The sequence below is a fragment of the Podarcis cretensis genome (assembly GCF_951804945.1).
Source record: "Podarcis cretensis genome assembly, chromosome: 3".
Classification (NCBI taxonomy): Eukaryota; Metazoa; Chordata; class Lepidosauria; order Squamata; family Lacertidae; genus Podarcis; species Podarcis cretensis.
The window spans coordinates 57263185-57288755 of NC_137172.1; the positions used below are offsets into that span (position 1 = coordinate 57263185).

Consider the following 25571-nt stretch of genomic DNA (forward strand, 5'->3'; position numbering starts at 1 on the left):
TCTTGGTCTCGACTGCTTAATCTGCCAGAGCCTATCTTTGCATGCGGGGGAAGCCCCTAACTGATGAAGAGTTTGAGCCCCATTGGCTACCCTCACCTGGTTTAGCCTGCCAGTCAAAGTCATTTCCTGGGGTGTGGCCGCTCTCACATGCTGACAGCTTCTAGGAACAACAGGTGAGAGCCAAGTGCAGGATGGGGACCTCAGAAGGAGCACAATGTGTCCTCTATGAACATGGCTGTAGCCTGGGGGCAGGTGCCTCCCCAAATCAATACAAATCTGAGGTTCTGCCCCCCCTCAACACACCATACATTCTTTACATAATTGTTGTGGCTATATTTAAACGCCCAGTTTTCTTAGCATAGCATTGACTTACCCTTCTCAAGAATCTATATCCAGCTTCATCCTTTAAAATTTGATAACCAACTATTTTACCAATAGTAAGGGTTTTTTGTTTGTTTGTTCACCACAGTTCCCCAGACTCTCATTTTTTTCTTCATATGTTGTAGCCCATTTAGTTATGCTATTTTTGTTTTTGTTATACTGTTTCATTGTTTTCTGCTTAATGTTTGATGTTCCTTTATAATTTGCATGATGAAAAAAGGTGTTTCCTATCTGCTTGTTTACATTTGGAATATAATTTCTGAACAGCATTGGTTTTTCTTTTCTTTTATAGGATCCCTCCTCAATTTCATTTCCTCCCTTGCAGCTACTTTTAGAAACATCTGCCTTATTTTTAGTTTCCAATAGCTGAAGGCAACAATGTGAGCATTTTGGTCTATTGTTTTAGAGTGTTTGTTGTTCTTTAGCTTATTAAAAGCAAAATGCATATTAAGAATAGCACATCTCAGTTCACAAATTCTAACAGACTTATAGGCACTTCTGTCTGGTGTGCCACAGTTCTTTTTATTTTTGAGGTATTTGTGTATAGAAAGGAACCCCTCAAGAATAAATTATTTTAAAATGTACTCAACATATTTTAATTCCACCCTTCAATGCAAGTATTTCCAGACTTCTAGTTGGCATGCATGAAAATGTGATGGGTGTATTCAAAGTACATGGGTTGGAGCCAGTCTTAAGTCACAGAGAAGACCCACTGAAACCAATAGAACTTCTTAGTCATGACTAACTTGAAGCCCCAGAGGGTCTCCTGTAATCATGACTAAGTCTGCCTCTAACTCACTGTTTATCATTCCCTATATGTTAACTTCGAGCTTCTGAAATCCAGCCTTGCTCAAAGTGTTCAAACTGGCCAGAAATAAGTTCTATGCTAATATAGCCATATTCATGGTGGAAAATGCCTTAGTTATAGCTAGAGGGGCCACTTCCTTAAGAGAGACAACACCATCCTGAGAGGTGGCAAGCTCTAACAGATCAATGGAAGGGATAAATTCAATTATTACAACAGTTTCTAAAAATTTTAAAACCTCCTCCTCCTCCTCCTCCTCCTCCTCCTCCTCCTCCTCCTCCTCCTTCTTCTTCTTCTTCTTCTTCTTCTTCTTCTTCTTCTTCTTCTTCGTGCCAAAGCCATTACAAAAGATAAACTACACAAAATAAAATATATTACACAGTTAAAAAATTATTAAAACCAGACATATTGTCAGATAAGAGTTTGCTCCCTTGAAGAATGTAGTTTATCATCCCCACACTTTTTTGTCCTTAAAATTGCTGCTCTGAAGGCAAAACAGGCACTTTTTCAGAGTGGGATGGGAACCTGTCCCATAATAAAAAGTTAATTGAATACCCAATTGATCTCCCTACTGGGAGATATAAATATTGAAACAAGGCTGCTCTTAAGTCCTCACATCATTTATTAAAGATCAGCAGGAGATCAATACTAAACATGTTGGGTGATATCCAACAGTCCACCCACTGAAAGCAACAAACTTCCCTAACTTCAGTCAATAGATTAAATGGGTCTGCTCTGAGTATGGCATAGTTGGATATCACTGTGTCATTGCGAGATCATTTCACCTTTAAGAAAAAAAGGAAACTTAGAGAAGCAGCCTCCATGTCAGAACACAAATCCCAATGACAAATAAGAACAAAAACAAATGTTTAATGAATAATAGGAACAACCCAAAACTATAGTGCATCAATGGATGATATTTATTCTCTCTCTCTCTCTCTCTCTCTCTCTCTCTCTCTCTCTCTCTCTCTCACACACACACACACACACACACACACTTACTTTTACTGGGAAGTTAAGTGGGACATGTATCTGGTAAATGTGTTCCAGACAGCAACTTCTAATTTGGGGAAACTGCTTTGCAGAACAAACTCCTAGAGGAATCATAGAATTTTAGAGTTGGAAGGGACCATGAGGGTCATCTGGCCCATCAGATCACCGCATTGCTGTTTCTCGAGACAAGATAGGGCAAATTGCATTAATGTATGTTAGCAAAGCAGAGAAACTGTTGTTTCTTTTATAACAGCTTGAACTATTTTTGCTTTTTGGGAATAACAAAAAAGAGGGACTCTGAACTGAATGGCTAGTGAAGCCTAACTCATCCAGAACAGAATGAATATGTCTTAATTACTTAACAATACTTGGAAAATGTACAGTGTTTTAGAGGAGGTGTGGGTAGATTTTAGGCTTGTCTTTTACTTAAACCCCAAGAGGTACACCAACCAGAGTCAGATGCTCAAACATTGACTCAGAGGCATAGACATGTACTAATTAGAATTAAGGAATGGGGGTGTAATTGGCACTAAGGAGATGGTTTCATCAGTGCAAGCATTTCTGCTTGCCAGGTGGACCATTTGCCCCTCCCCTCACTCACTGGTTGAGGGATTTTCTTGATCAGTGCCATTTTTCCAGAAAAAGAGGTGCCGGAACTCACCATAAACATCTCCCTTGTTCTCTTATAATGGCAATGGCACCCACCTGAGAGATGCTGGAACTGAATTCCAGTGAGTTCTGGCTGAAAAAAGCCCTGCTCTTGATCCTCCTAAGCAGATGGGGAGAGGAGGTGTCAGGAACGTGCCCCCCCCCCCGAGCGCAGGGGATGAGTTAGACTCAGAGACTGAACTAAATGAACGAGGGTCCAACTCTGCAGATGAGAACTGGCTGTCAGAATCAAGAAAGGGCAGTTCAGCCCCCATTTCTGGAGAAGACTCTATTAGCTCCCAAGGAGAGGAAGAGTTGGAAGGCAGCCAGAGCATTGCTAGGCAATCAGCAGATAAGCAGAGGTCTGAGTCTGGGTTGAGTGGGAGCAAGGAGGAGGGGAAAGGTCAACCTCTCAATCCTTGATTCAGGCGTCTGGATAAAATCAGAAGGCAATGGAAGGGCAAGGGGGGAAAGGTGGGAGTCTGGTGTCCTTCCTGCTGTGGGAGGAGCGAAATTCAGACTGACCAACAAACGTAAAAGTGAGCAGGCAAGATCCAAGCTCTGGATGTGTCTTTTTGTAAATAAACGTACATAAACTTGCCGGGATGTCAGCAGAACATCCCATAGGAAGATCAGGATTTTCCATAATTTCAGACAAGCGAATCCATTAATTGGAACTTCAGTGCTGATCAGCTATAAAATATACACACACACATGTAGGCAAGATAGATAGCTACTCTAGAAAATTGTTACATTTTGCATCTCATGCATGTTTCTCAAGTCTTCAGCCTGATTAGTCACTACCATAAAGTGGGCCAGGAGTTTTTCCAAATCATCTTATGGGAAGAATTTATTTTCAGAGTTCCCAATATATGCTTGGAGAATATCTTGTGGAGGATCAGAAATTCTGAAAAAAATCAAATTGTTTCTATAATTACCTAAATATGGATCGGAGAGCTTAATTTTAATCCCCCGCTTCTGAACATTTTTGGACATAAGCTGTCTAACTGCGTGTCAACTCAGAACAGTTTGTGAGCATTTTAAAGCTGTAAAGCTAAGGAGAGCGTTTTTTTATGGCATGAACTGGTGAAAGAACCCTGGAGTGAAACAGCGGTTGTTGTGTTCTCACCTGCCATTCCCAGTTTTTAGCTTCTTGTTTTTCTCTTTAAATTACTGTTCCAAGCTGTCTACTTGTCTCCATATTTTTATATACTGTAGTTATATGTATTCTTGTATGGCTCTGTTTATATGCTGGTTACTTTAGGAAACTTGTTTATGCACAGAATAGATATATAATACTATGTGTATAATAGTACGATTTAATGTCTACAATGATGCATGTAATATGTGAGAATTATTTGTATTTTTAGCAGAAGTGCACAGGGATCTCGCTTCTCACTGAGCCTCACGAATGAGACAGGAATTAGAAAAAACCAGTGCAGATTAGCTTGATGTAGAGCTTTTCAGAAAACCTCACTCCCAAATGGGCTCTCCATTCTTGTCACCAAAATAGTGGTTTTGAGGAGTGTAGTGGACTTCAAACCCCTGGCTACAGAGATACCTATAGCAGTGGAGTCATTGCTGGCTGTGCCACTGGGGCTGACAAATTGCGGACACGGTTGTAAGGGCGTTGTGATGCAGGGATGTATGCTGAGGTGTATCTTGATTGTTGTGAGTTCATTGGTTCCCTCTGCTTGTGGGCAGCCTGTTGGTATCATTGCCAACACAGTCCACCAATCTGGGGCCTTGGTGGTGCTTCCCAGTGTGCTGGAGAAATGTCTGCCATTTGCATGCAATTTACTGTGCTGTGTGTTTCCCTCTCCTCTCCTCTACATCAGGTAGTGATTTATCTCCACTACACAGTCAGTGTTGTAGGATTGTTTGGTGAAAAATATTTTTTTTTCTACAGTTAATGTTATTTAAAATGTAATTATTATGTATCATTTTCTTTTCCAGCTTCCCCATCAATTTCGGTTTTGTGTATGGCCGCTGATGGAAAAGCCCCTGTAAGTACATAATGTCACTGTTAATGGAGAACAAGTGATACTATCCATTTTGGGAAAACAATTACTTGCAGAATACGTCGAGGGGTATAAGGCCTTATGGCCCGTTGATTCACCTGGAACACATTCAAAAAAATATGTCTCATCAGAAAGAGGGGAAAGGGCAACACAGATTTGCATAAAAGTTGCACACCCAAAGTTTTATGTATATGTGCAGATTTATAACTAATTGAAATAGAAATATAATGCATCTCATCATCACATGAAAGACTGACCAAATGACTTGTTCTCATGAGCAGCCTGCTATTAATGGGCAATGTTAAGGCTCTTGCCCTCATATTGTAAGGTTCTCTATCTCAAACTCTACTTGGACCTTCAAATAGAGGGTTCTCCAAGGACAGTTCTTCAGATAGAAGACTGTCCTCTGTAAAGTAAGACACATGAACATCCTAACAATATGAAATCTGCCCCCACAACAAGGTGTTGTGTCAGGTACATAAAACATATATCCAGAAGAAGGAATGTTTCATATGTGATGCCTCGTGTTTCCTCTTGTAAAAGCCCTGCCTGCATCTCAGAAATCCAGCACCTCAGGAAGAATCCTGGGCTGGAACCTTTCTCCTCAAGATGCTACTTTTCTGTGTACAAGGAACCTGTGTAAAAATCAAAACATGTGATATTTCACTTCTATCTACTATATAGATCAGTTCTTTATTTGTAATCTTGTAACAAAAAGTAGGGACGCAGGTGGCGCTGTGGGTTAAAGCCTCAGCGCCTAGGGCTTGCCGATCGAAAGGTCGGCGGTTCGAATCCCTGCGGCGGGGTGCGCTCCCGCTGCTCGGTCCCAGCGCCTGCCAACCTAGCAGTTCGAAAGCACCTCCGGGTGCAAGTAGATAAATAGGGACCGCTTACCAGCGGGAAGGTAAACGGCGTTTCCGTGTGCGGCTCTGGCTCTGGCCAGAGCAGCGATGTCACGCTGGCCACGTGACCCGGAAGTGTCTCCGGACAGCGCTGGCCCCTGGCCTCTTAAGTGAGATGGGCGCACAACCCCAGAGTCTGTCAAGACTGGCCCGTACGGGCAGGGGTACCTTTACCTTTACCTTTAACAAAAAGTAGCTTGCTGATTTCTCTGCAACAGTTTCTTGGGTCAATTTTTGTTGGTGAAGAACTTATTGAGACTTCTTCACATAGGTGAGGATTGGAGATCTGAAATTTACAGGCACAACACAATGTTGGTCATACTTTTAAGGGGACTGGTTCTGTTATGGTTATGAACAAATGTCATGCTGCAACTTAAACAACGTTTAAATCAAATGTTCCAGTAGGAACAATACATGTTTGGAGCTTAATTCCTGGTTTGTACTTTCTCAATTCTATAATGGAATTGAATGAGTGTTTGTATGTTTTTTGTTTGTTTGTTTGTTTGTATGTCTCCCCTTTTTCCCCAAAGTTTATTTAATGAAACAAATGGAACATGCAGCACAATGTTGCAGTGTGGAGTTACACTATTCACTATTCTCTTTTTTGTCACGTAACAAGCACTAATCATTCCTTTACTGAGTGTGCTCAGTCTTCACTAAGCTGTTTGTAGGAGGTTTCAACCCTCAGTATTTTTCTAAGGTTTTTTTGATGCTTCTACAAACCCTGGGATTCCTTCCAAGCCTTGTGCATGGGTGAAGCCATTTGGACTGCATGCACAGCCAGAACATTGGAAATAGAAAAAAAATGTGCTATGCTAGCTTATCCCAGTGCTAACCACTAGTGCATTTGTACAGGGCGGCGACTAGTTTGTTTTGAAATTGGAAAAAAGAACCATTTCCTGCCATGATGTTGCAAAATTAAGCCCTGTGGATGAGTTAAACCTATGATGAAACTGTAGGATGTTTACTCACCACCAGCATGATAATGATGTAGCATTGTCATTTCAGCATAGATTTTGTGACATCACATTTCCCCCTGTCACACAAACCTGCAGTCCTAAACTCACTTATTCACTGAACTCAATAGTGATGAATAAGATTGTACATCTAGGTCCACAACTCGGTCAAGCCTGAAGGATTCTGATTTAAGTTGATTATAGAGCTGGTTCTAACTACCCATATTTTCCCATCTTGATTAGAGACCTTGATTCTGCTTCTATCGATGTTTGAAATACAGGTGTGTGAGGAGGGGGTCTGCTTTGGGCAGGGCCTTTTCCATAGTGGCACCAAAATTCTTGAATTCCCTTCTGGGAAAGTTCATTCGATCTCTTTCATTCTGGCTGTTTGGTACAAGTTCAGATAACTTATAGGGCTCTTCTATGGGTCTAAATTTTCTTGTTTTTTGTTATGTTTCCTCTTGTTGGATTTTTAACTTGGTTGTCAGTTCATTGGTTGATTCACTTGGGAAGGGAAGTAGTTCAGTGATAGGGTAACTGCATTACGTGCAGAAGGTTCCATTTCTATTGTTTTCTGTTAACCTAACATAAGTAAGAGGTTGAGTACCAAGACCCTGAGATGATGATAACCAGGTCAGCTGGTCCGACCTTTTAAAATAAGTAGCTAGGCCAGACCTTACTGGAACCTCTGTATCCTACCCCTGAACAATCCTCAGGATGTGGCTGGGTGCAGTTTGGATAGGTCCTGAGCTCGTCACAAGGCAACATGTGCCAAAGTTACTTATGTGAACTGGACATTAGGGTGAACATGTTTATTGTGAGGTGAGGCATCACTACAGTGGAACCTGAAGAGAAGCAGAGAACTATTGGTTCTGAGGGGCAGAAGAAATTAACAAGCTTCAGCCCCTATTTTGCCTGACCAATACCTTCCTCATTTTTGCCTTGGATGTTTTATTTTGCCCCTTCTTTTCACAAGGGCTTTATAGGGGACCCAACGCTTTGCAGACATGGCCTTCTGAAATATGAAGGCAGGAATACAGGTGAACATGTGTCACACATCAGATGCCAGGTTTCCTGTGTGAAACAGCCGTCACTGGTCAAGTTCTCCTTTCATAGCCGCTGTTTCCATGAGAGGCAATTCTTAACGTTCAGCTGTGAGTCATCAGGCACTAAGTCACTGGCTGGTATGTGTGTATATGTGACTCGAGCCTTAAATCTCCTTGAATTCAGCAGGATTAAATTGGCTAAGTTGTGAACTGAATTAGCCTACCCTCCTTTGATCCTCTGGCCCTTTGCAAACTTGTTCTATTGTGGTGACCGCAGTGTGCGGTGAAGATAGCGATTGTTGTACCGATGTTCAGTGTGCCCTTTGAGTGCTGGAGAGCTTGTCTAGCAGCTGATACAGGGCACTGAAGCTTCGGCTGAAGATTTTTGTTTCTGGTTTGAGCTACCCCTACACAGCATAGCTGTCTGCGGGTGTGAAACAGGAAGCTTTACTTGCAGAGGCACAAAAGTGCTATACTTGCTCTCATGGAGCTTCACAATTAATCAATTTTAATTACAGTATTTTATGCTTCAACTACTTGCTTCCCCATTAGCTCTCTGTGTGTGTTTGTTTGAAAGATTCCATTCTGTGCTGGGACTGTCTGCTACCACCTCCTCCTCCTCCTCTTCTTCTTCCTCCTCCTCCAGAGTCCCCCTCCCTTTTTGAAAAATATTGCAACACCATCTGAAATTTCCTCTTTTCTTTCCTTCCTGCATTTCTTGCAGGTTCCTTTGCGTCAGAAGACAAGGAAGAAAAATCAAGGTAACGAGGTCTTCCTTTTGTTCCTGCTTTTGTTTAGTGTTAAAATTTTGCTCACGCGAGGAGGACGGTTTTTGTTGTATTGTTTGTTTGGTGTTGAGCACGCTGTTATTCTGCTTAGTTTTTACATTGATTCAGTGGGGAAGATAATGACACATTCTTCATTTGGACTAAGCTTTTTCGGTATGTCAAAGCTCTGTGTGTGTGTGTGTGAGAGAGAGAGAGAACTGTTCTGCTTAATTCATTGCTAGTCTGTACTGACTGTCATGAAAATACAATTTTCTAACGTATCAGTTTGGAAGGGTATTTTAACAGTTGTATATATTTATGATCACACACGCACACATGGAAAACATCCAGTAAAGGATTTAAATTTGCATTCTGTTTCACTGGCACAATGTTCTCTATAATTATGGATTCCAAAAGCTTCATTTTGACTAATTTATCTTTGCTAACTGTCCATACAGAAAGAATTCTGGGTTGTATTTCAAAAGAAAATGCTGGCATCCCCTGCATGCATGTTTAAAGGTGGCACTTTGTTTTTTCGCACAGGAATTTGTACAATGAGCCGTCGAAGGATATCATGCAAGGACTTGGGGCTTGCTGATTGCCAGGGATGGCTATACAAGAAGAAAGAGAAAGGGGGCTTTATTGGCAACAAATGGAAAAAGTTCTGGTGTGTCCTGAAGTGTTCGTCATTATACTGGTACAGCAATCAAGTGGTAAGCATGCTAACCTCTTAGTTTCTTCAGGTAAATTATGGGAAGATTCAGCGTTCCTAAGCCATTTTATCATGTGTAATTCAAGAATCTGTAAGTTTAGTGTGTTTAGACAATCACAGGAAGGGAATAAGTTATTTTAATTTTCACTTCATTGTTTGGTACAAAGCCCTCCTGTTTTGAAACATGTTAGCTGGACAGAGTGTTTGTGGATAAACAGGTTGCTTGAGAGAAGTTTGGGGCCCATAGTAAGATAAGTGGGCACTTTCCTTTGCTTTTTACCTAGATGCCAGTTAATTTCCCCATACTCCAAGCTTCCTCCATGTTTCTGATTCAACAGGAGGAACCTTTGAGCAAGAAGGATTCTAGTGCAGCTTTGTAGGAGCCATTGTGTAACTGCCCTTGCAATTTCTAGCTAATGTTGCTAGCTATTCTGGACTTCTGGAACAGGTGTAGATTTTAGGCAGTTGCTCCAAGATGGCCTCTGTCAAAGGTTAGAGTCCAAGCTTCTCTCTAGTGTTCTGGGGGGGTGCAGTGTGGTGAGTGGGAGAGAGAGTTGTGGGTGATAAAGCAACAAGGGCAACCCAGTTGGAGCACACATGGGTAATGCAGAATGAGTTCAAATGAACAACAAGGTTCCACATGTTGATTGGCAGTGTGAAAGAACTCCACTTACCTGTGAGTAAGCCCTGTTGATTTCTTGTGGATTTGCTTTGGAGTGGACATGGTTATAATTTCAGCCTTGCTGCTCTGTTCCTATTGCATCTGTGCTGTACTGTCTAGCAGAACATTACTGACTGGCATAGGGCACCATCCTATGCATGCTCACTCACTAAGTCCTACTGAGTTTACTTCTAGCTTCATGGGTGTAGTATTGCAGCCCAAAGGGCCCTAGATCAGCAGGACGGACCACCAGGTCACAACCATTGTGACCTGTTTGCAAAGCACTTTGTAGATAAAATCGCTCTGACTTGAACACTTCATTGGGTATTAAATCCATATCAGGAGTGTTCTTGGCTTCCGTTCTTCAAGGTTGCTTGGATAGGCTTCAGTTGTTGTTAGTATGTGGAGTCGTGGGAGCGCTCTACCTACTACATATGTGTGTTTGAGCCTTACTATTTGTACTTAATAACATGTAGCCAAAGGAGACGGGTCAGATTAGTCCACGATGTGCTATTTTATTGAAAGAGGGCATTATTCCTGTCCCTCAAAAGAAGCTATAAGAAGGTTTTATTAGAGTGGCCTCCATTTTGGGTGGGAAGTGTGGCTGAACTTGTAGTATAGTGGAACAGCTCCAGTTGCTCTTGGATGAAACAGGGTATGGAGATCAGTTTCAGTCTGTGGATTTTAATCTCATTGGGGGTCTGTAATAGGTTTAGTGGACTTTGATGGGACAGAGGGGGACTGTGATCATTTTGATTCCTCTGGACCAACCAGCAGCTTCTGATTTTTTTTTAAAGTATATTTTTGGACTTCAGTTAGGAGTTGGGAATGGCTCTACTCCTGTCTCATAATAAGGTACCAAAAGATGGACCTAGGGCAATGCTGCCCTACCCAAAAGGAATTGCCTGTTTCTTGGTAGGATACAACAAAATGTGATTTAACCTCCTGGTGGCTGATGGTCTTTCATTTTACTGTGGTCTTAGTTGTTTTTAATTGCTGTTTCCAGTTGTTTAAGTTTTTGTTATAAACTGTCCTGGAAGTCCTACTGATAGGCAGGACAGAAGTGGGTTAAATAAATTAACTAAACAAATCAAATCACAAACTCAAGTTCAATCTAGATAAGACTGGGGAAATCAATGGAAGGTCCAGTTGGCATTGGAGAATGTGAGTTGCTTGTAATGGTTGGGGGTCACGTCACACCCTCCCTTAAGGACAGAGTGCACAGTTTGAATGAGCTCGTCACCCCAACATTGCTCTTGGCAGCTTCTGCATCTAAGAGTATCCAACAGGCTCAGCATCCCCTCCAGTTCCAAATTAGAAAGAAAAGTTTGGACTGATGTTTTTGGCAGTGGGCAACTGAGATACTCATACAATGGCTGCCCACCCTCCAGACGAGCCTGTTGTTCCCTCAAGTTCTGGAGGAAACAATTGGGACTTACTGTATTGACAACAGATGTGCAAGGCACCATGAATGCCTCAGATGCACACTCCTAAAGCTCCAGTCTCCTCTCCCATCTTCAAATGTTTGCCCTTGATCTCCCACAGAGGTTCAGCAAGAATTAGGTTGGGGTTTAAGGCTTCAAACCTTTCTAGGAGTAAGTCCCTTTGTACACAGTGGAACTTTCTTCCAAGTGAAAAGCTTAGGTTTTGCAGTGAAGAGGATCCTGGCAGCCACATCTGTGGGCTCCAGATTTCCTCAGATCAACAAATGGAGCCATGCTATTTACTTATTTATAAAAATGTATAATATCATAAAATATGATAGAAGTTTAACATAATAAAAATCTCTAAGTGATTTATGTAAAAACCATACATTTCCTTTAAAAAGCTAAAAACAGAACAAAACTGTGCAGTGTACAAAATACAGAATTGACTGTTAATTTTTCAATCTCTATTTTGTCCAGGAAAGCATATAAGTTTTTAAGAGGCTGCTGTCTCTGCCTCCTGAATTTCCCAAGGGAAGGCATTCCAATGAGTGGGTACCATTACTGAGGGCCTACTGCTGCATTAACACCGGGGGATGAACACCTCCCCACATATCACCTGTCCACAAGATATGCTGCTTATAAAATGATAAGTAAAAAAGTGTGTATCTGAGAAAAAGAAAACCCTGTAAACTGAGACATGTGACACTTAAGGAATAAGCCACGTACAGAGAATCCCCTTGTCTCCCACCTTATAATTACACTGTGGAAAAGAGTGAATTTCTTCCTTCAGCTGGCTGACCTCAAGCCCTCTAAAGCTAGTACAAAGCAAAGACTTGGAACATAAATAACATTCTGAGCTTATGAATATCCCTTGTGTACAAGAGGCATACATTTACAAAGTGTGACTAGGCAAATGTTTTGCTGCACACTGCCCGAGGACCCCAGAATTTGACTCAGCCCAGAGCATCCTTGCATCAAGGAAGAGATTTCCCATAGCCCACTTTGGAGCTCTGATTTGGGCTTCCCTTCCAGAATAGATGTTGGGACTGTCATTTTGCTGACAAAAAAAGTTTCTTTTGTGTGGAGCCCTGCAGGCTGGAGTTTGGTCCTGCAGAGAGCTGGAAGGGGATGGGAGCCATTGTTGTGCATGGTGTGTGTGTGTGTGTGTGTGCTTATTTCTTTTGAGCCACTATCACTTTCTGATCAAACAAGTTTTTCAGGGTGGTTAATGGCTGGCAAACCTCCAAAACCTCTTTCACTAGTGGACTAAGGAAATGAGAAGATACAACATGGACATTGATAGTGCTTTCATATTAGCCAAATATAACGACCTCTGTGTTCATAAATAGCATGGATACAGAACATGTGGCTTTCCAGATGTTTTTAACTGCAACTCCCATCATCCCCGCCTATTGGCCATGCTGGCTGGGACTCATGGAACTGGAGTCTAACAACATCTGGAAGGCACCTGGTTCCACACTGCTGAGTTATGGTGTGCAGCCAAGTATCAGAAGCTGGGGGTGGGCAGTGGAAGGTTATCACTTTTTAAGCCTTGCTTTTCAGTAAACTCTCACTCCAGCAGGCCACTTGTCTTCAGCCCATTTGAAACGACTGTTTTCATCCTTGGTTTAAAAGTTCAAAAGCTTCCTCTGCAGACAGAGGTTCCTTAGCATCACTCAACATCTGCTGTTTTCTGTGCTTTTAGGGAAGTCAAGGTTACCGTTTTGTGAGGGTCCTGGGGAAAACCCCTTTCCCCTTCACCTACAGATGGTGCAGCTCAGATTCTAAGCAGACATTTTAGTTTTCGGAGGCAAAGCATTCACGCATCTGTGCGTGGGCAGAAACTCTGCTCAAATAAACGGTGGTCATCTTGCTTGCCTGGAATACTCGTACTTCTTTGCAATGGGTTGTATATTTATGAAGTGCGAATTCTGTTTCAGCCAAAAAAACTTGAGCTGCCCTGATGCAAGGAACCATAACATAGGCTGGTGCAGTGTGTCTCGTAGTCCATCAGTGAGCTTTGAGAGAATATAAGGATGTTAGCATTTGAAATGAATTCTGCCTATATTTGGACCCCTCAAACAATTACCCAAACACATGGGGGCTACTTCTTCATTGGCATGTTGATCAAAAACGAAGGGTGTGGGACAGGCAGGAAGAAAACAAGGGAGGACTGGTTTATTTATTTTTTAACCCAAATCTGTTTAAATAAAACATGAAGGAGGGGTGCTAATGCAAGGGTGGGAAACTATAGACCTGGGGGCCAGATGCAGCACTACAGAGTTGTCTCCTTAGCTTTTGGGACTCTCTTCAGAATATGCCCCTTCAGAAGCCCCTATCCCTTATCTGTGCACAGTGCCCTTGCCTGACTGGAATGTGTCCTTGAACTGAGATCCTGCTTCTTGCTTACCTGGTTTGTTTGCCTAAAACCACTAACCTGTTGCCCCACCTTCCCTTTGCTTTCAGCTAGTGCCTTGCCCCTGGAAGGTGCACATGATGAAATGTGCTCATTAGGCCATAAAAGGTTCCCCACTCCGATTTGTCTTGGTAGGAGGTGCTTCTGCCTGCACAAGTCAGAGCAACCCATTTCCCCACCCACTGCAGCCCTCCATGCCACATCCCATAATGTTCTGGAAGACCCACCAGACCTCAGGAGCATCTTTTCACGGGGAAGGGGGGAAATCAGTGAAATGTTGGATGCCTGGAGTTGCATGATCAAAAGCACTTTCCACTAATGCAGTATCATATTGGATGCAGCCTGGAGAGACCTAATTAAATGAAGTTTCCCATTTTGAAATTTATACTTCTGAGCACACCTGGCTGGAATGTTCTCTTGAAATCTCATAATGCCTCTTGCTTGTTTGGATGGAGGAGAGAGTGTGAAGAAACCACCCTACCCGAGATGAGTCCATTGGGTTTTTTGCAGCTGTTCAGAATCCAGAGTGTGGTTGCTAATGAGATAAAATTTACTGCAGTCCAATGCAAATGGATGACTTGGTTGGTAAACATCTGAGCATGGGACTGCAGCAAAAGCCCTGAATTTTTGTTCCACCATGCACTACTGCCACCTGCTTCTCCACATGTATGCCCAAGAAAGCTAGAAATTGCTCTTCTTATCTACTGTGCTTTATAGTTTAGATCTCAAGTTATTAGAAATTATTTCTGTAATCTGAAAAGCTTTCTGAAATCCAGTTAATTTCCAATGTCTAATTTCAATAAATTATGTAGCATACTTTAATATTGCCGGCTTATTTTGTCACAGGCAGAGAAAGCTGAAGGGTTCCTCAGCCTTCCAGAATTCACAGTGAATCAAGCGACAGAATGCAAGAAAAAGTAGTAAGTCTTTCATTCGACTTGGAGCCTTGAGAAAGTGAAATTTTACAAGCTGAAATGTGACTACAAGAAGATCACTGCTGGATCATACCTAGGGCTCAACTAGTTCTGCTTATTATGGATATTTATGTAAATAGAACTGTCCATCAGGACATAAACTCAACAGGCCTCCAATCATTGTTGTCCTTACAGCATTGCCAATATTTCAAAAGGATAGACTCCATTGAGATTAATGCGGGTGGAATTTATGGGAGCTTAATATGTTACTAGGGACGCTGGTGGAGCTGTGGGTTAAACCACAGAGCCTAGGACTTGCCAATCAGAAGGTCGGCAGTTTAAATCCCCGTGATGGGGTGAGCTCCCATTGCTCGGTCCCTGCTCCTGCCAACCTAGCAGTTCGAAAGCACGTCAAAGTGCAAGTAGATAAATAGGTACCGCTCCGGTGGGAAGGTAAACGGTGTTTCCGTGCACTGCTCTGGTTCGCCAGAAGCGGCTTAGTCATGCTGGCCACATGACCCGGAAGCTGGTTTTCCTTCCAAGGGAGGGTAGCACTTAGTACTGAGATATCACAGCCTTAAAAGGATATCGCTATTGTCTCATTGGTCTGAAATCTTATGTGAAGGGCAGCCGACTTTCCTTAGTTAAATATAAACTCATTGTTTTGATGTAGTTATGTAAATACTCTCGTACAGTACTTTAAGGCTTATTGCAACCTCTACTGCAGAGCTGAGACCATTCATTCTACATATCGGAAAGATTGTCTCCATCCCCACCGATTCTCTAATAATGCATTAAGGTCAGCAGAGAGGACTGTTTTGGTAGTTGCATCATCCTCAAAAGTGCAAGGAGTGTTGGCTTAGGACAAGGCTTTCCCAATGGCAGCCCCTAGACTGAATAAATAAATAAAAAAATTACAGTAGCACCTTAGAGACCAACTAAGTATGTTCTGGGTATAAGTTTTCATGTGCATGCACACTGCTTCAGCTGTTCGTGCATGCACACAAAAGCTTATACCCAGACCATACTTAGTTGGTCTCTAAGGCGCTACAGGACAATTTTTTATTATTTATTTTGACTGCGTCAGACCAACACGTCTACCTACCTGAATCTAGCCCCTAAACTATGGAGCTCTTTCCTCATAGAGCCTTGTCTAGCATCTTCATTGTAAAGCTTTTGCCATATGCTGAAAATACACCTCTTTACCTCGGCCTTTGACCACTAAAGTATATATGAATCTGTATTGGTCTGTTCTCATCCAAATGGTTTCACCAGTTTTTATAATTTTACCCTTTTTCTACCTGTTTAAAATTAAAATAATAACTATGTATTCTATTGTTGTATTCCTCCCTGGAACCTTAGGGTCAAGGGTCAATAAGAAATCCAATCAATCAATCAATCAATCAATCAATCAAATAAATCTAATCACAGCTCACACTATTTTAATTATGCCCTGTCTTGTTTGAAAAAGAAACACATTTCCAAACCCCCTTCTCCCATGACACAGTCCTTTTTAAAGCACTTGAGAAAGAACATGCATATCTGTGGTAAATATATAATCATTCATCTCCTTGTGAGGGCTGTCAAAGAGAGATGAATGTACCAATTCTATTGTTTCTATGTGAACACTCACTCTGTAGTTTGAGGTTCTGAACAGTTCCAAGTATGCCTGATCAGTGAGACCTACTCCTAGGTAAGTCGAGTTAGGATTTCAGGCTAAGTGGTTTTTAAAAATATTTTGGGATCATAAAGTCTTTGGTAAACTGACCCACATACTCACTTTTTAAATCTGATGTTTCCCATATATATGAATATATGTTTTTGTTTTTGTTTTGGAAGCGCTATGAAGATCATCCATCCACAGATCAAGACATTTTATTTTGCAGCAGAAAATGCGGAGGAAATGAACATGTAAGTAAAATCAAAAGTCTTGCTTCCTTTTTTCTTATGACAAAAAAGAACCATCTCTTTCTTGTTTCCTTGGTTGTTACTGGAGATGGTAGCCTCTGTCTCTTGAGTGTTCATAAAAGATTGCCCAACCATAAAGTATGCAGCTGATGGAAGGATTTCTGTGACTGTTCACCTTACAGTGTGCCATCAGCTGAAAGCAAGGTGGGCCAGCATGCAGCATGCACATGAATGGCAGAGAGCAGGTTGAATGTGATGTACCATAATGGCTGATGCTTGATGGCTTGTGTTGTGATACTCAGCAGGTAACAGGTGGAGATATCTTCAATCATTCTCACTCAATAATTGTAATAGGTGCTGTACTTGATTCATGGGTTTGCTTGGGTTTAGTTTATTGCAGAGGTAGCAGTGTAGTGCCTTCCAGGTGTTATTGAACTCTTAATTCACATCAGCCCCAGACAGCATGGCCAATGGCCAGGGGTGATGACAGTTGTAGTCCAATGTCATTGGAGAACTACAGGTTAGCCACCCATGGTTTATTGTACTGTTATAAAAGTTCTCAGGTTGGAATCTAGTTGGTGTCCCTTATACTGACTGAAAAGTTTTTGAGCTGCTAATGGAAGAGGAAGCAAGGCAATCCTTGCCTCCTTCCCTGTTCTGGAAGGCTACCAAATTCTCTGGAGCCTATTTTCGGAGACTTTGGGGGAAGGAGGAGTGGGCAAAAATTGCTTCCTCTCATCTCCCAGAACCCTTTCATGATTGCAAAGGCACACATTGGATTTCACCCTCAGTTGAAGATGAGAAGTGACTTGGTAACTACCAAACCTGTTTTCTCTCAGCTTGGCTATTTCTATTCCATACAAATGTCTGTGCTTGCTTTTATTTTTTCAGATGGCTGAAGAAATTAGGTACAGCTGTCCTTGACAAACAAGCCAATAAAAAGAGTGAAGAAGGTATGCTCAAATGGACCATTTTGAATAGGATTGTTCTACACCTTTCTACCTGAGGAGTTTTCCAGGGATAACACATATGGCATTCAATATATTCAAAATACTCAGAGATGAATGTTCAGCTAGAGCTAGATGCCAACTTTTTTTAAAAAAAAATGATTAGATTAGATTAGATTAGCAGTTATGAGCTTTGCAACAATATCCAAAAGATGCATTTTGTACTGGGAAGGAGGACAAAAGGCCAAGGCTGTTCTAGTCTAAAGCCCTTATTCTGTCTAGGCACATAGATGCAGAAAAGAGAGGGGAACATCTTAGGAACAGAGGCCTTATCCTGAGTCTTGCCATTGGGTCATTAAGCTTAGTATTGTCTACAGTGACTGACAGAGGCTCTCCAGATTTTCAGATGGAGCACTCCCAGCTCTCCTTGGCAGAGGCAAAATTTCCTAGAGCTCCACAGCACTGAAGCTGGGTCTCCCTGGAAGGGCCAGACATCCTATTTCAGTGCATGAAACAAGACAAGGAATGTCCCAACCTCCCACCAGTAGCAACTAAGAGTTTCACTTCCCTCTTAAGTCTGATCTGAAGCAGACGTTTATGTATTTATATATAGCGACATTTCTACCATACATTTAAAGCACTATGATACCACTTTTTTGCCATGACTGTCCATTCAGAATGTGTGAGCATCAATTCATTTTTCATAGAATTAGATATAAAGTTATAGTTTATTTCCTGCAGAGCAACCTTGTTCTGAGAGGCCTGTTTCATCAGAGGGTATTTTGGGGTACTGCAGCTTTTTGCTGCCTTTCTAAACAGTAGCTCACCCTCTGCTTGTCCCTTATCTCTGACTGCGAGAAACTTTGTAAACCTGGAGCTTTTTTTAAAGCCTTTGTCTTCCTCCTCCTCCACCTCCTCTTTCTTCTTTTCATGCAACACTGTGGAAAGATGAAAAGAGAAAGAGAGATTCTGCTAATTAGAAATGTCAGAAAATACCCTTTGTTTTGCATACAGATGACCCTGACTGAGTCAGAGCCGGTATGTTTTGCTTTCAGTTCAGGTTACCTGAAATAAGTTTACTTTTGTTTCCAGTGCTATAATTGGCACATCTAATGCACTTCAACTGTTGTGTTCTTGCTTCAGAGTGCTACAGCGAGAGCGAGCATGAAGATCTAGAAATAAACGTGGAGACGCCACCCCCTCCGTATTCCGATCAGTTGCCACCGCCTCATTTGGTATGTATTATAGTAATTAGCTAGCTTCTGTTTGCTAAATGGCTTGTACAAGTGTCACCCTATCCAGTTCGCAAGATGCCACTCTGATAAGTAATCTGCAGTAAAGCACTGAACACTTCTTCTCCACTCGGTATTCTTGCAGGGGGCCTGTTGTGAGATCAGTCGTACGAGACAATAAATGCAAAACACTCCTTCGCCATTTATTAATTAAATTGTTGTCCCATGTTTCCTCCAAAGAGCTCAAGGTGCTAGACGGGTTCTGCCCCCACCCCCATTTCCCCCCTCACAACAGCCCTGTTAAATAGCTGAGGGTCACTCAGGGAGCTTAGAGTTCCATTCTAACCCTGGCCACCAGAAGGGTCACTAGTACTGCATCCACTGTGCATGGTGGCCAAAATGGAAGTCAGGCCCACACTGGGCCTGATGCCGTCACCTGATGGCATTGGGGTCAGCTTGGGAACCAATGACCCAGACCCAGCTCAGCCCCTCCCTGCCCTCAGAATGCCCTGTTTTGGGGCATTCCACTGACTGTCACCCACTAGTATCCTACATGTGGCTCTCTTGCAGAGACGGCTCACCCATGAGGCCAGGTGAGGTGACTGCCTCAGGCGGCAAGATCTGCAGGGACTGCGGATCCCAATGTCAGTCTTTCTTCCCTCCTGACGTAGGTCTTCACTCACCCCTTCTTCCCTGCAGGGAGGGAAGAGAGTAGGTTTTCCCAGGGAAAGCAGCGGGGCAAACTGTGTATAGAAAGCACAATAAAGCCAGAAAACCTCTCAGACCTATTATTTCAAGGCATGGGGCAAGCGGAAGTATGGACGAGTTTTAGTCTGACATTCTCACCATCATGCCACAGTGCGGACGTCTCTTGGCTAAATACACTGTTATATGCTGAAAGCAAATAACAGTTATCGCAGCCAAATAGTTACTAAAGCCTTCCCAGGCAGCCTTATTTCCTTGTGGTTTAGAGAAAAGAACAAGCCTCTCACAGCATGTAGCACATGGCTTAGGATTGCTACAATTCTGCCAGAAGTTTGTTTTTTAAAATAAATAAATTTGAGGCAGGTATACAAAAACCCACTTTGCTTTTGTTGAATCAAATGCATCCCAGGATGGGTCTAGCACTTTCAACACTAGCACATTATTTATTCTCACAATACTGCAACAATTTTGAACCAATCTTCTTCTATAACCTATTCCACCCCCCTATTCACTGAGCCCAGTTGATAGCAGTTTCCTTTAAATCATGGATTTCTGTCCTTAAATAACTTCGCATCCAGGTAGAGCTCAGGAAGGCAGGTGCTTGGCTTGTGCAATTGTCAGTTATGCCAGACTTTGCTGGTGCTAAATTTGGTTTTATAGTGTTCGGATATTGGGTCATTCTGCTGCCAACACCCTCTCCTAATTCAACCCCCTTGTGTTTAAGGAAGATAAGGAAACCACTGGCGCCTCCATCCTCATTAAATTCAAGAATAAGCTGGCAGTGGATAAATTTACAGTAATATCAAATTAAAGATACAGGGTTGTATCCAGAGGTACCTTTCTACATAGAGAAAGTCTCCTGTTCACAGAAGTGACTCCATAATCTAGTGAGTTGCTTGCAGCTCAGGTATGCCAGCATAAGCCAAAGCAGGCTGCTGTTTGTTCTCAGTTTCATATCTCGTCACATGGCTTAAGGTAAAGGTAATGGTACCCCTGCCCGTACGGGCCAGTCGTGTCCGACTCTAGGGTTGTGCGCCCATCTCACTTAAGAGGCTAGGGGCCAGCGCTGTCCGGAGACACTTCCGGGTCACATGGCCAGCGTGACGAAGCTGCTCTGGCGAGCCGGCACCAGTGCAGCACACGGAAACGCCGTTTACCTTCCCACTATAAAGCGGTACCTATTTATCTACTTGCACTTGGGGGTGCTTTCGAACTGCTAGGTGGGCAGGAGCTGGGACCGAAAGACGGGAGCTCACCCCGCCTTGGGGATTCGAACCACTGACCATGTGATCGGCAAGTCCTAGACACTGAGGTTTTACCCACAGTGCCACCCATTATCACATGGCTTATAAACAGCAATATAAAGCCATATTAAAATGTATTGATTTTTTTTTTTTTGCATAACAGCATTGAATAAAGCAGCCTCATATTATTGAACCTCAACCACTGTCCCATTCCAAGGGCAGAAATTATTTCCCTCTCCCGCAGTGCTATGTAACAGGCATTAAACTCTTCCACATCTTTTGACAAAGTGAAGTGCTTGTTAATTTCATTCTGACTTCAAGGCCACTAACAGCAGTCAGTCTGCCTGCTTCCAACATGTCTGCAAGATCATTCCTTCCCATCAGTTCCCCCCCCCCCATCATATGAGAGAGAAATGGTAGGAAGGACTAGGATATAAGATCTGACAAATGTTTTCCTCCTTTTTGATTGCCCCCCCCCGTAAATATTATTGAGACTTTTTATCATACTCCTTTTTGAGAAAGCTACTGAAAGAAAGAGGTAGTGAGTTGTAGGCAAGTTCCCTTGATGCAGTCACCATTCTTTCTCTGTGTTGGTGTCCTGGGCTACAGCTCAGCTGATACACCTGGGGTGCAGTTTGGGCCTGAGGCCTCTAGTCGCTAATCATAAGAGCATAAGATGAGCCCTCCTTTATCAAACCAAAGCCCTATCCAGTCCAACATCCTGTTTTCGCAGTGGACTACCAGGCGTCTACGGGAAATCGACAAGTAGGACATGAGAATAACAGCACCGCCCCTGCTTGTGATTCCCAGCAACTGGTATCCAATGACATTTTGCCTCTGTTGCTGGAGGGAGTACATTGTCCTCATGACATTTATTTATTTAAAATGTTTCTGTATCACTTTTCCTCTACAAAGAAAACACCAAAGCAGTTCACACTATTAAAAACAAAACAGTAAAACCCAACTCATAACTTCCTAGTAATCAAGGCATCATGGTACTCGCAGGGCGTGCTATTTTGAGGTTCGCTTCAGATGCCAGGATGTCTTGAGCCGGCCCTGGAATGAGTAGGACCAAAACTTTGCTGTTGCCTCCATTTTTAGAACACATCATACAGATTCATAATTTTGTGTTTTGCTTTCACTGCGTGTGCTTTTCAAATGTGGGAATCCCTGTACAGGCAGAATGTAAGTATCTAAAGCAGGGATAGCCTGTATTGCTCAGTGATTATGTGATCATTTACTGGGTAATTAATTCCAAGAGTAGATGCGCTTCTCTGTGTTTAGCCACCAACCAGATGGAAACAAATGCAAATTAGTATTTTGAGGTGGGGGTGGGGGTTTACAAGTTTCCTTAAACAGGCAAGAAAATGTTTATTTGCAAACTCCCCCATATCTACTTGAATGGAACAGTCATTTCGAGACAATAGACTACAAAGATTTCCAGGTGGGCTGTTAGGGTGCAGCATATCTCATTAGTCTGAAATAGACCCCTCAGGGCTCATTAATCTTTCAGTGAATACTTTTTCCATTTACTAACACCAACACCTGCATTTTATAGTATTCTTCCTTGGGTGTTTATTGATAGATGGGAGTCATGAAGCAGTTGAAAAGTTAAGTGTAGATCATTTTAAGTAAGAAAATCATGGGGATAATAATTTCCACTTTTTATTTTACTGTTGAATAAAATCAGTTTGTGATATAGAAAATTGCTCACTCAAAAGTTCAGAGGGTTTAAAAAACAAATGCTTATGAATGGGGAAAGGGTGGTTTATTCTTGCAGCTACGCAAGTAACATGCACCATCTTCAACAGTTATCTGAAGCTCCATGAGACTATTAACATCCTATGGCAGGGTTAGGCAACCTGAGGCATGGGGGCCAGATGCGGCCCAATTGCCTTCTCAATCTGGCCTGCGGATGGTCCAGGAATCAGTGTGTCTTTACATGAGTAGAATGTGTCCTTTTATTTAAAATGAATCTCTGGGTTATTTGTGGAGCATAGGAATTTGTTCATCCCCCCCCCCAATATTGTCTGTCCCCCCACAAGCTCTGAGGGACAGTGGACCAGCCCCCTGCTGACCCCTGCCCTATGGTATTTAATGCTCTTAAATTGAGTTGGTATGCTTGGCTACAGACTCCTCCTGCCTTGCATTCCGTTTTGTGATCTGCTTCAACAAAACACTTTATTTCTATGTATATAAATAGGAGGGAGATTTATGGCCAAAGCAGATGATCAACATTTCATTGCTGATTCTACTGAGTCTGTTAAGTCTTATTGGCATATAGTGTATCAAGATCTGTTCCACTTCATCACAGCAACATTTCATGTGGCATTTCCCCCCCAAGTTAAAACTATAGATATACATTCTTAAGCATCCCAGGTATTTATAGCATTGCCTAGGAAGGAGCACGTCTCTCCTTGGTGTGTTTCATGCATCCTTCTACTTTGTATTCAGCCTGGAATAAATGAACTCCCCTGGTAGTGAGGCACATTTACCTCTTAGTCCTACTTGTATCAAAACGCTGGACCACCTAAATTATTCTAAAGATTTATGAAGTCCAGAATATTCAAGCCTAGAAAGCAGACTCCTGGGCCAATATGGTGAAGCCAGAGCAGGGAGACTTCAACTGTAGCTGTCATGGGGAGATAGTTCCTGGAATCTGCCTGGATAATATTTATTAACTTGGCAGCAGCGGAGGCCTTTCTCATTGCCTCAAGTTCATCTCAACTTCATTCTTTCTTTCTTTCTGGCAGAATTTATATGAGATGTACTCCTCCTTTGATTTCTTACTCAACCTTCACTGTATGGTCCCAGGCGTGGCCTAAAACAACATAAAAATACAATATTAAAATCAGTTAAAACACTTCATTCATTCATTAATTAGTTAGTTAAATAATTAATTCCTAAATCACCCTCCATCCTAGGATCACAAGGTGGTTTACAATACGAAAACACAAAAATATGTAACGTTGTAACAGGCAAAAACAACACCTCCCCCCCCCACCAGGTTAAAACGCTGTAAATTGTTTAATTAGCCATAGGATCAAAATAATAGTGTTTGTGTGTGTGTGTGTTGGTTGGTTATATCCTACTTTATAACTCCCAAGTGTTTCTCTAAGCAGCTTACAAAAAATTCTCACAAAGAAATTAATATCAAAGAAATGCCCCTATGGTGACATGGATTATTCAGGTGGCATTCCCTGCTTGATCTTCCTTGATTGTTCTCTGAGGTAAAGGAGAAGGACTGGGCAAATATATATATATATCATAAGTCAAAAGCCAGGATAAAGGGGTGAGTTTTCAGCATATGGCAAAAACTATAGAACGAAGGTGCTCATTGCACCTCTGTGGGGAGGGGATTCTGTGGCTTAGGAGCTGCCATAAGAATGCCCTCTCTCAGGCCACTACATGTGACCTTCTGAGAGCAGTAGAACTACCAACAAGGTCCCCTCTGCTGATCTAAACCTCTGAGAAAGTCTGTAGGGAAAGAGACAGTCTTTCACACATTTATGAGGTTATCTCCATGTCCACCTGATGCCTTCTGTTTAAAACCAGTACTCTTTGGAGGAAACAATATCTGGCTGAGTGAAACTGAGGCAAAATTAAGCAAAGGAGCCATACCACTCACTCATATACTATATGGTAGCCCCAAATTCACAGGCAGTGTCCCAAGTGAAAAGTATGATTTCGAATTCGCTGATCCTTGTCCCTTTATATTGCCACCCATGACCAGCTTTTGACTTGACTTTATTCCACCCCCACCTTCTTATTTTATTCTCAGAAACAGGACCAGGAAGAGCCTTCCTTGACATTGCACGCATCAAGTGAAGTATCATGTTCTTTGTCCTCGCCGGAAAGCCTGATGAAGTCTGAAGGATCCTCGTCTTCCTCGTTGTCCAAAGTATTGTATCCAGACAGACAGTCGTGGCTCGACATTGTGAACAACTCTTCCCCTGGGGAAGAAATGGACAATCAATCTCCAGCTGTCTCTGGCGGCTCTCAGGATACTGATCACTTGGTAACAGGCTGTAACAAAACACTGGAAAGTGGGACTGTCAAACCCGACTGCAGCTTTCAGGTCTCTTTGAATGAGGCTACATCTACATTACGCAGTGAAAAGGCTAGCCTACCTGTGCCTAGAATAGCAGCATCGAAAACTCTGCCTAAAGGTGAGTCAAGCAGTAGGTGATCTGTTGGCCCTACAATATTGCTCTTCCTGCCTGACCTATAAAGAGGTAGAGCTCACTTGTAGCCTCTTTGCTTTACCTGCAGACAGTCCCAGGTTCAGTCCCCAGCATTTGGTGCCATATCTACTCTTAAGTTGTAGCGACTGATGCCCCCTCTTCTTTCATTTAATGAAAGTATGGGTGAAGGAAGCAACGTGATTTGTTGAAACCAGTCTCGGGCTTGAAATGAATGAATTTTGCCTGTATAAATAGATCAAATTGAACGACCATTGTTCAACTTAAATCTCACTTCACAAACTCCTTCTTTTACCCAAGGAGGTGTGTGTGTGAAAATTGTGGGGTCCCATTATCTTTTCCTCTATGGAAGCAGCAACACAGGGAAACTGATCCCACCCCCACCCCGCCCCACAAACAACAAACAAAAGGGTTAAACATTATGTTTCTGTCCATCCTGACTTGAAGCCTGCCAAGACTACTTCCTGGCTTTAATTTTAAATAAACAGAAATCTCTGTAGCTTCTTGTTTGTGTGTGAGACTGTGAGGCTATAAACAAGCATTTTGAGTACGTGCCCCTCTGTCCATAGGCTTCTCTTCCAATTTACAGGCCTTTTTTGGGGGGGTGGGAGCAGTGTCCAACCACTGCCATTTCTATTTCCTTTGGCAGTTGTTGATGCAGCAAGACTGGTTATAATAGAGAAC

The 25571-nt window shown here is 42.4% G+C and overlaps 1 protein-coding gene across 8 annotated transcripts in view; it reads left to right on the top strand.

Moving 5' to 3' along the window:
* Positions 1–25571, top strand: part of IPCEF1 (interaction protein for cytohesin exchange factors 1) — a 56431-nt gene that overhangs the window by 27472 nt on the left and 3388 nt on the right. For 3 of the 8 annotated variants that reach the window (XM_079971547.1, XM_079971545.1, XM_079971546.1), the window contains exons 2-9: positions 4784–4833; positions 8477–8513; positions 9063–9232; positions 14582–14655; positions 16489–16560; positions 17449–17510; positions 18648–18739; positions 24467–24854. In XM_079971547.1, coding sequence (XP_079827673.1) covers positions 4810–4833; positions 8477–8513; positions 9063–9232; positions 14582–14655; positions 16489–16560; positions 17449–17510; positions 18648–18739; positions 24467–24854 — 919 coding nt within the window. In that variant the 5' untranslated portion in view covers positions 4784–4809. Of the gene's footprint in view, positions 1–4783; positions 4834–6876; positions 6988–7909; positions 8036–8116; positions 8270–8476; positions 8514–8542; positions 8694–9062; positions 9233–14581; positions 14656–16488; positions 16561–17448; positions 17511–18647; positions 18740–24466; positions 24855–25571 lie in introns of those variants that run through there. The other 5 variants (XM_079971548.1, XM_079971550.1, XM_079971551.1 and 2 more) reach the window with 5 other exon arrangements.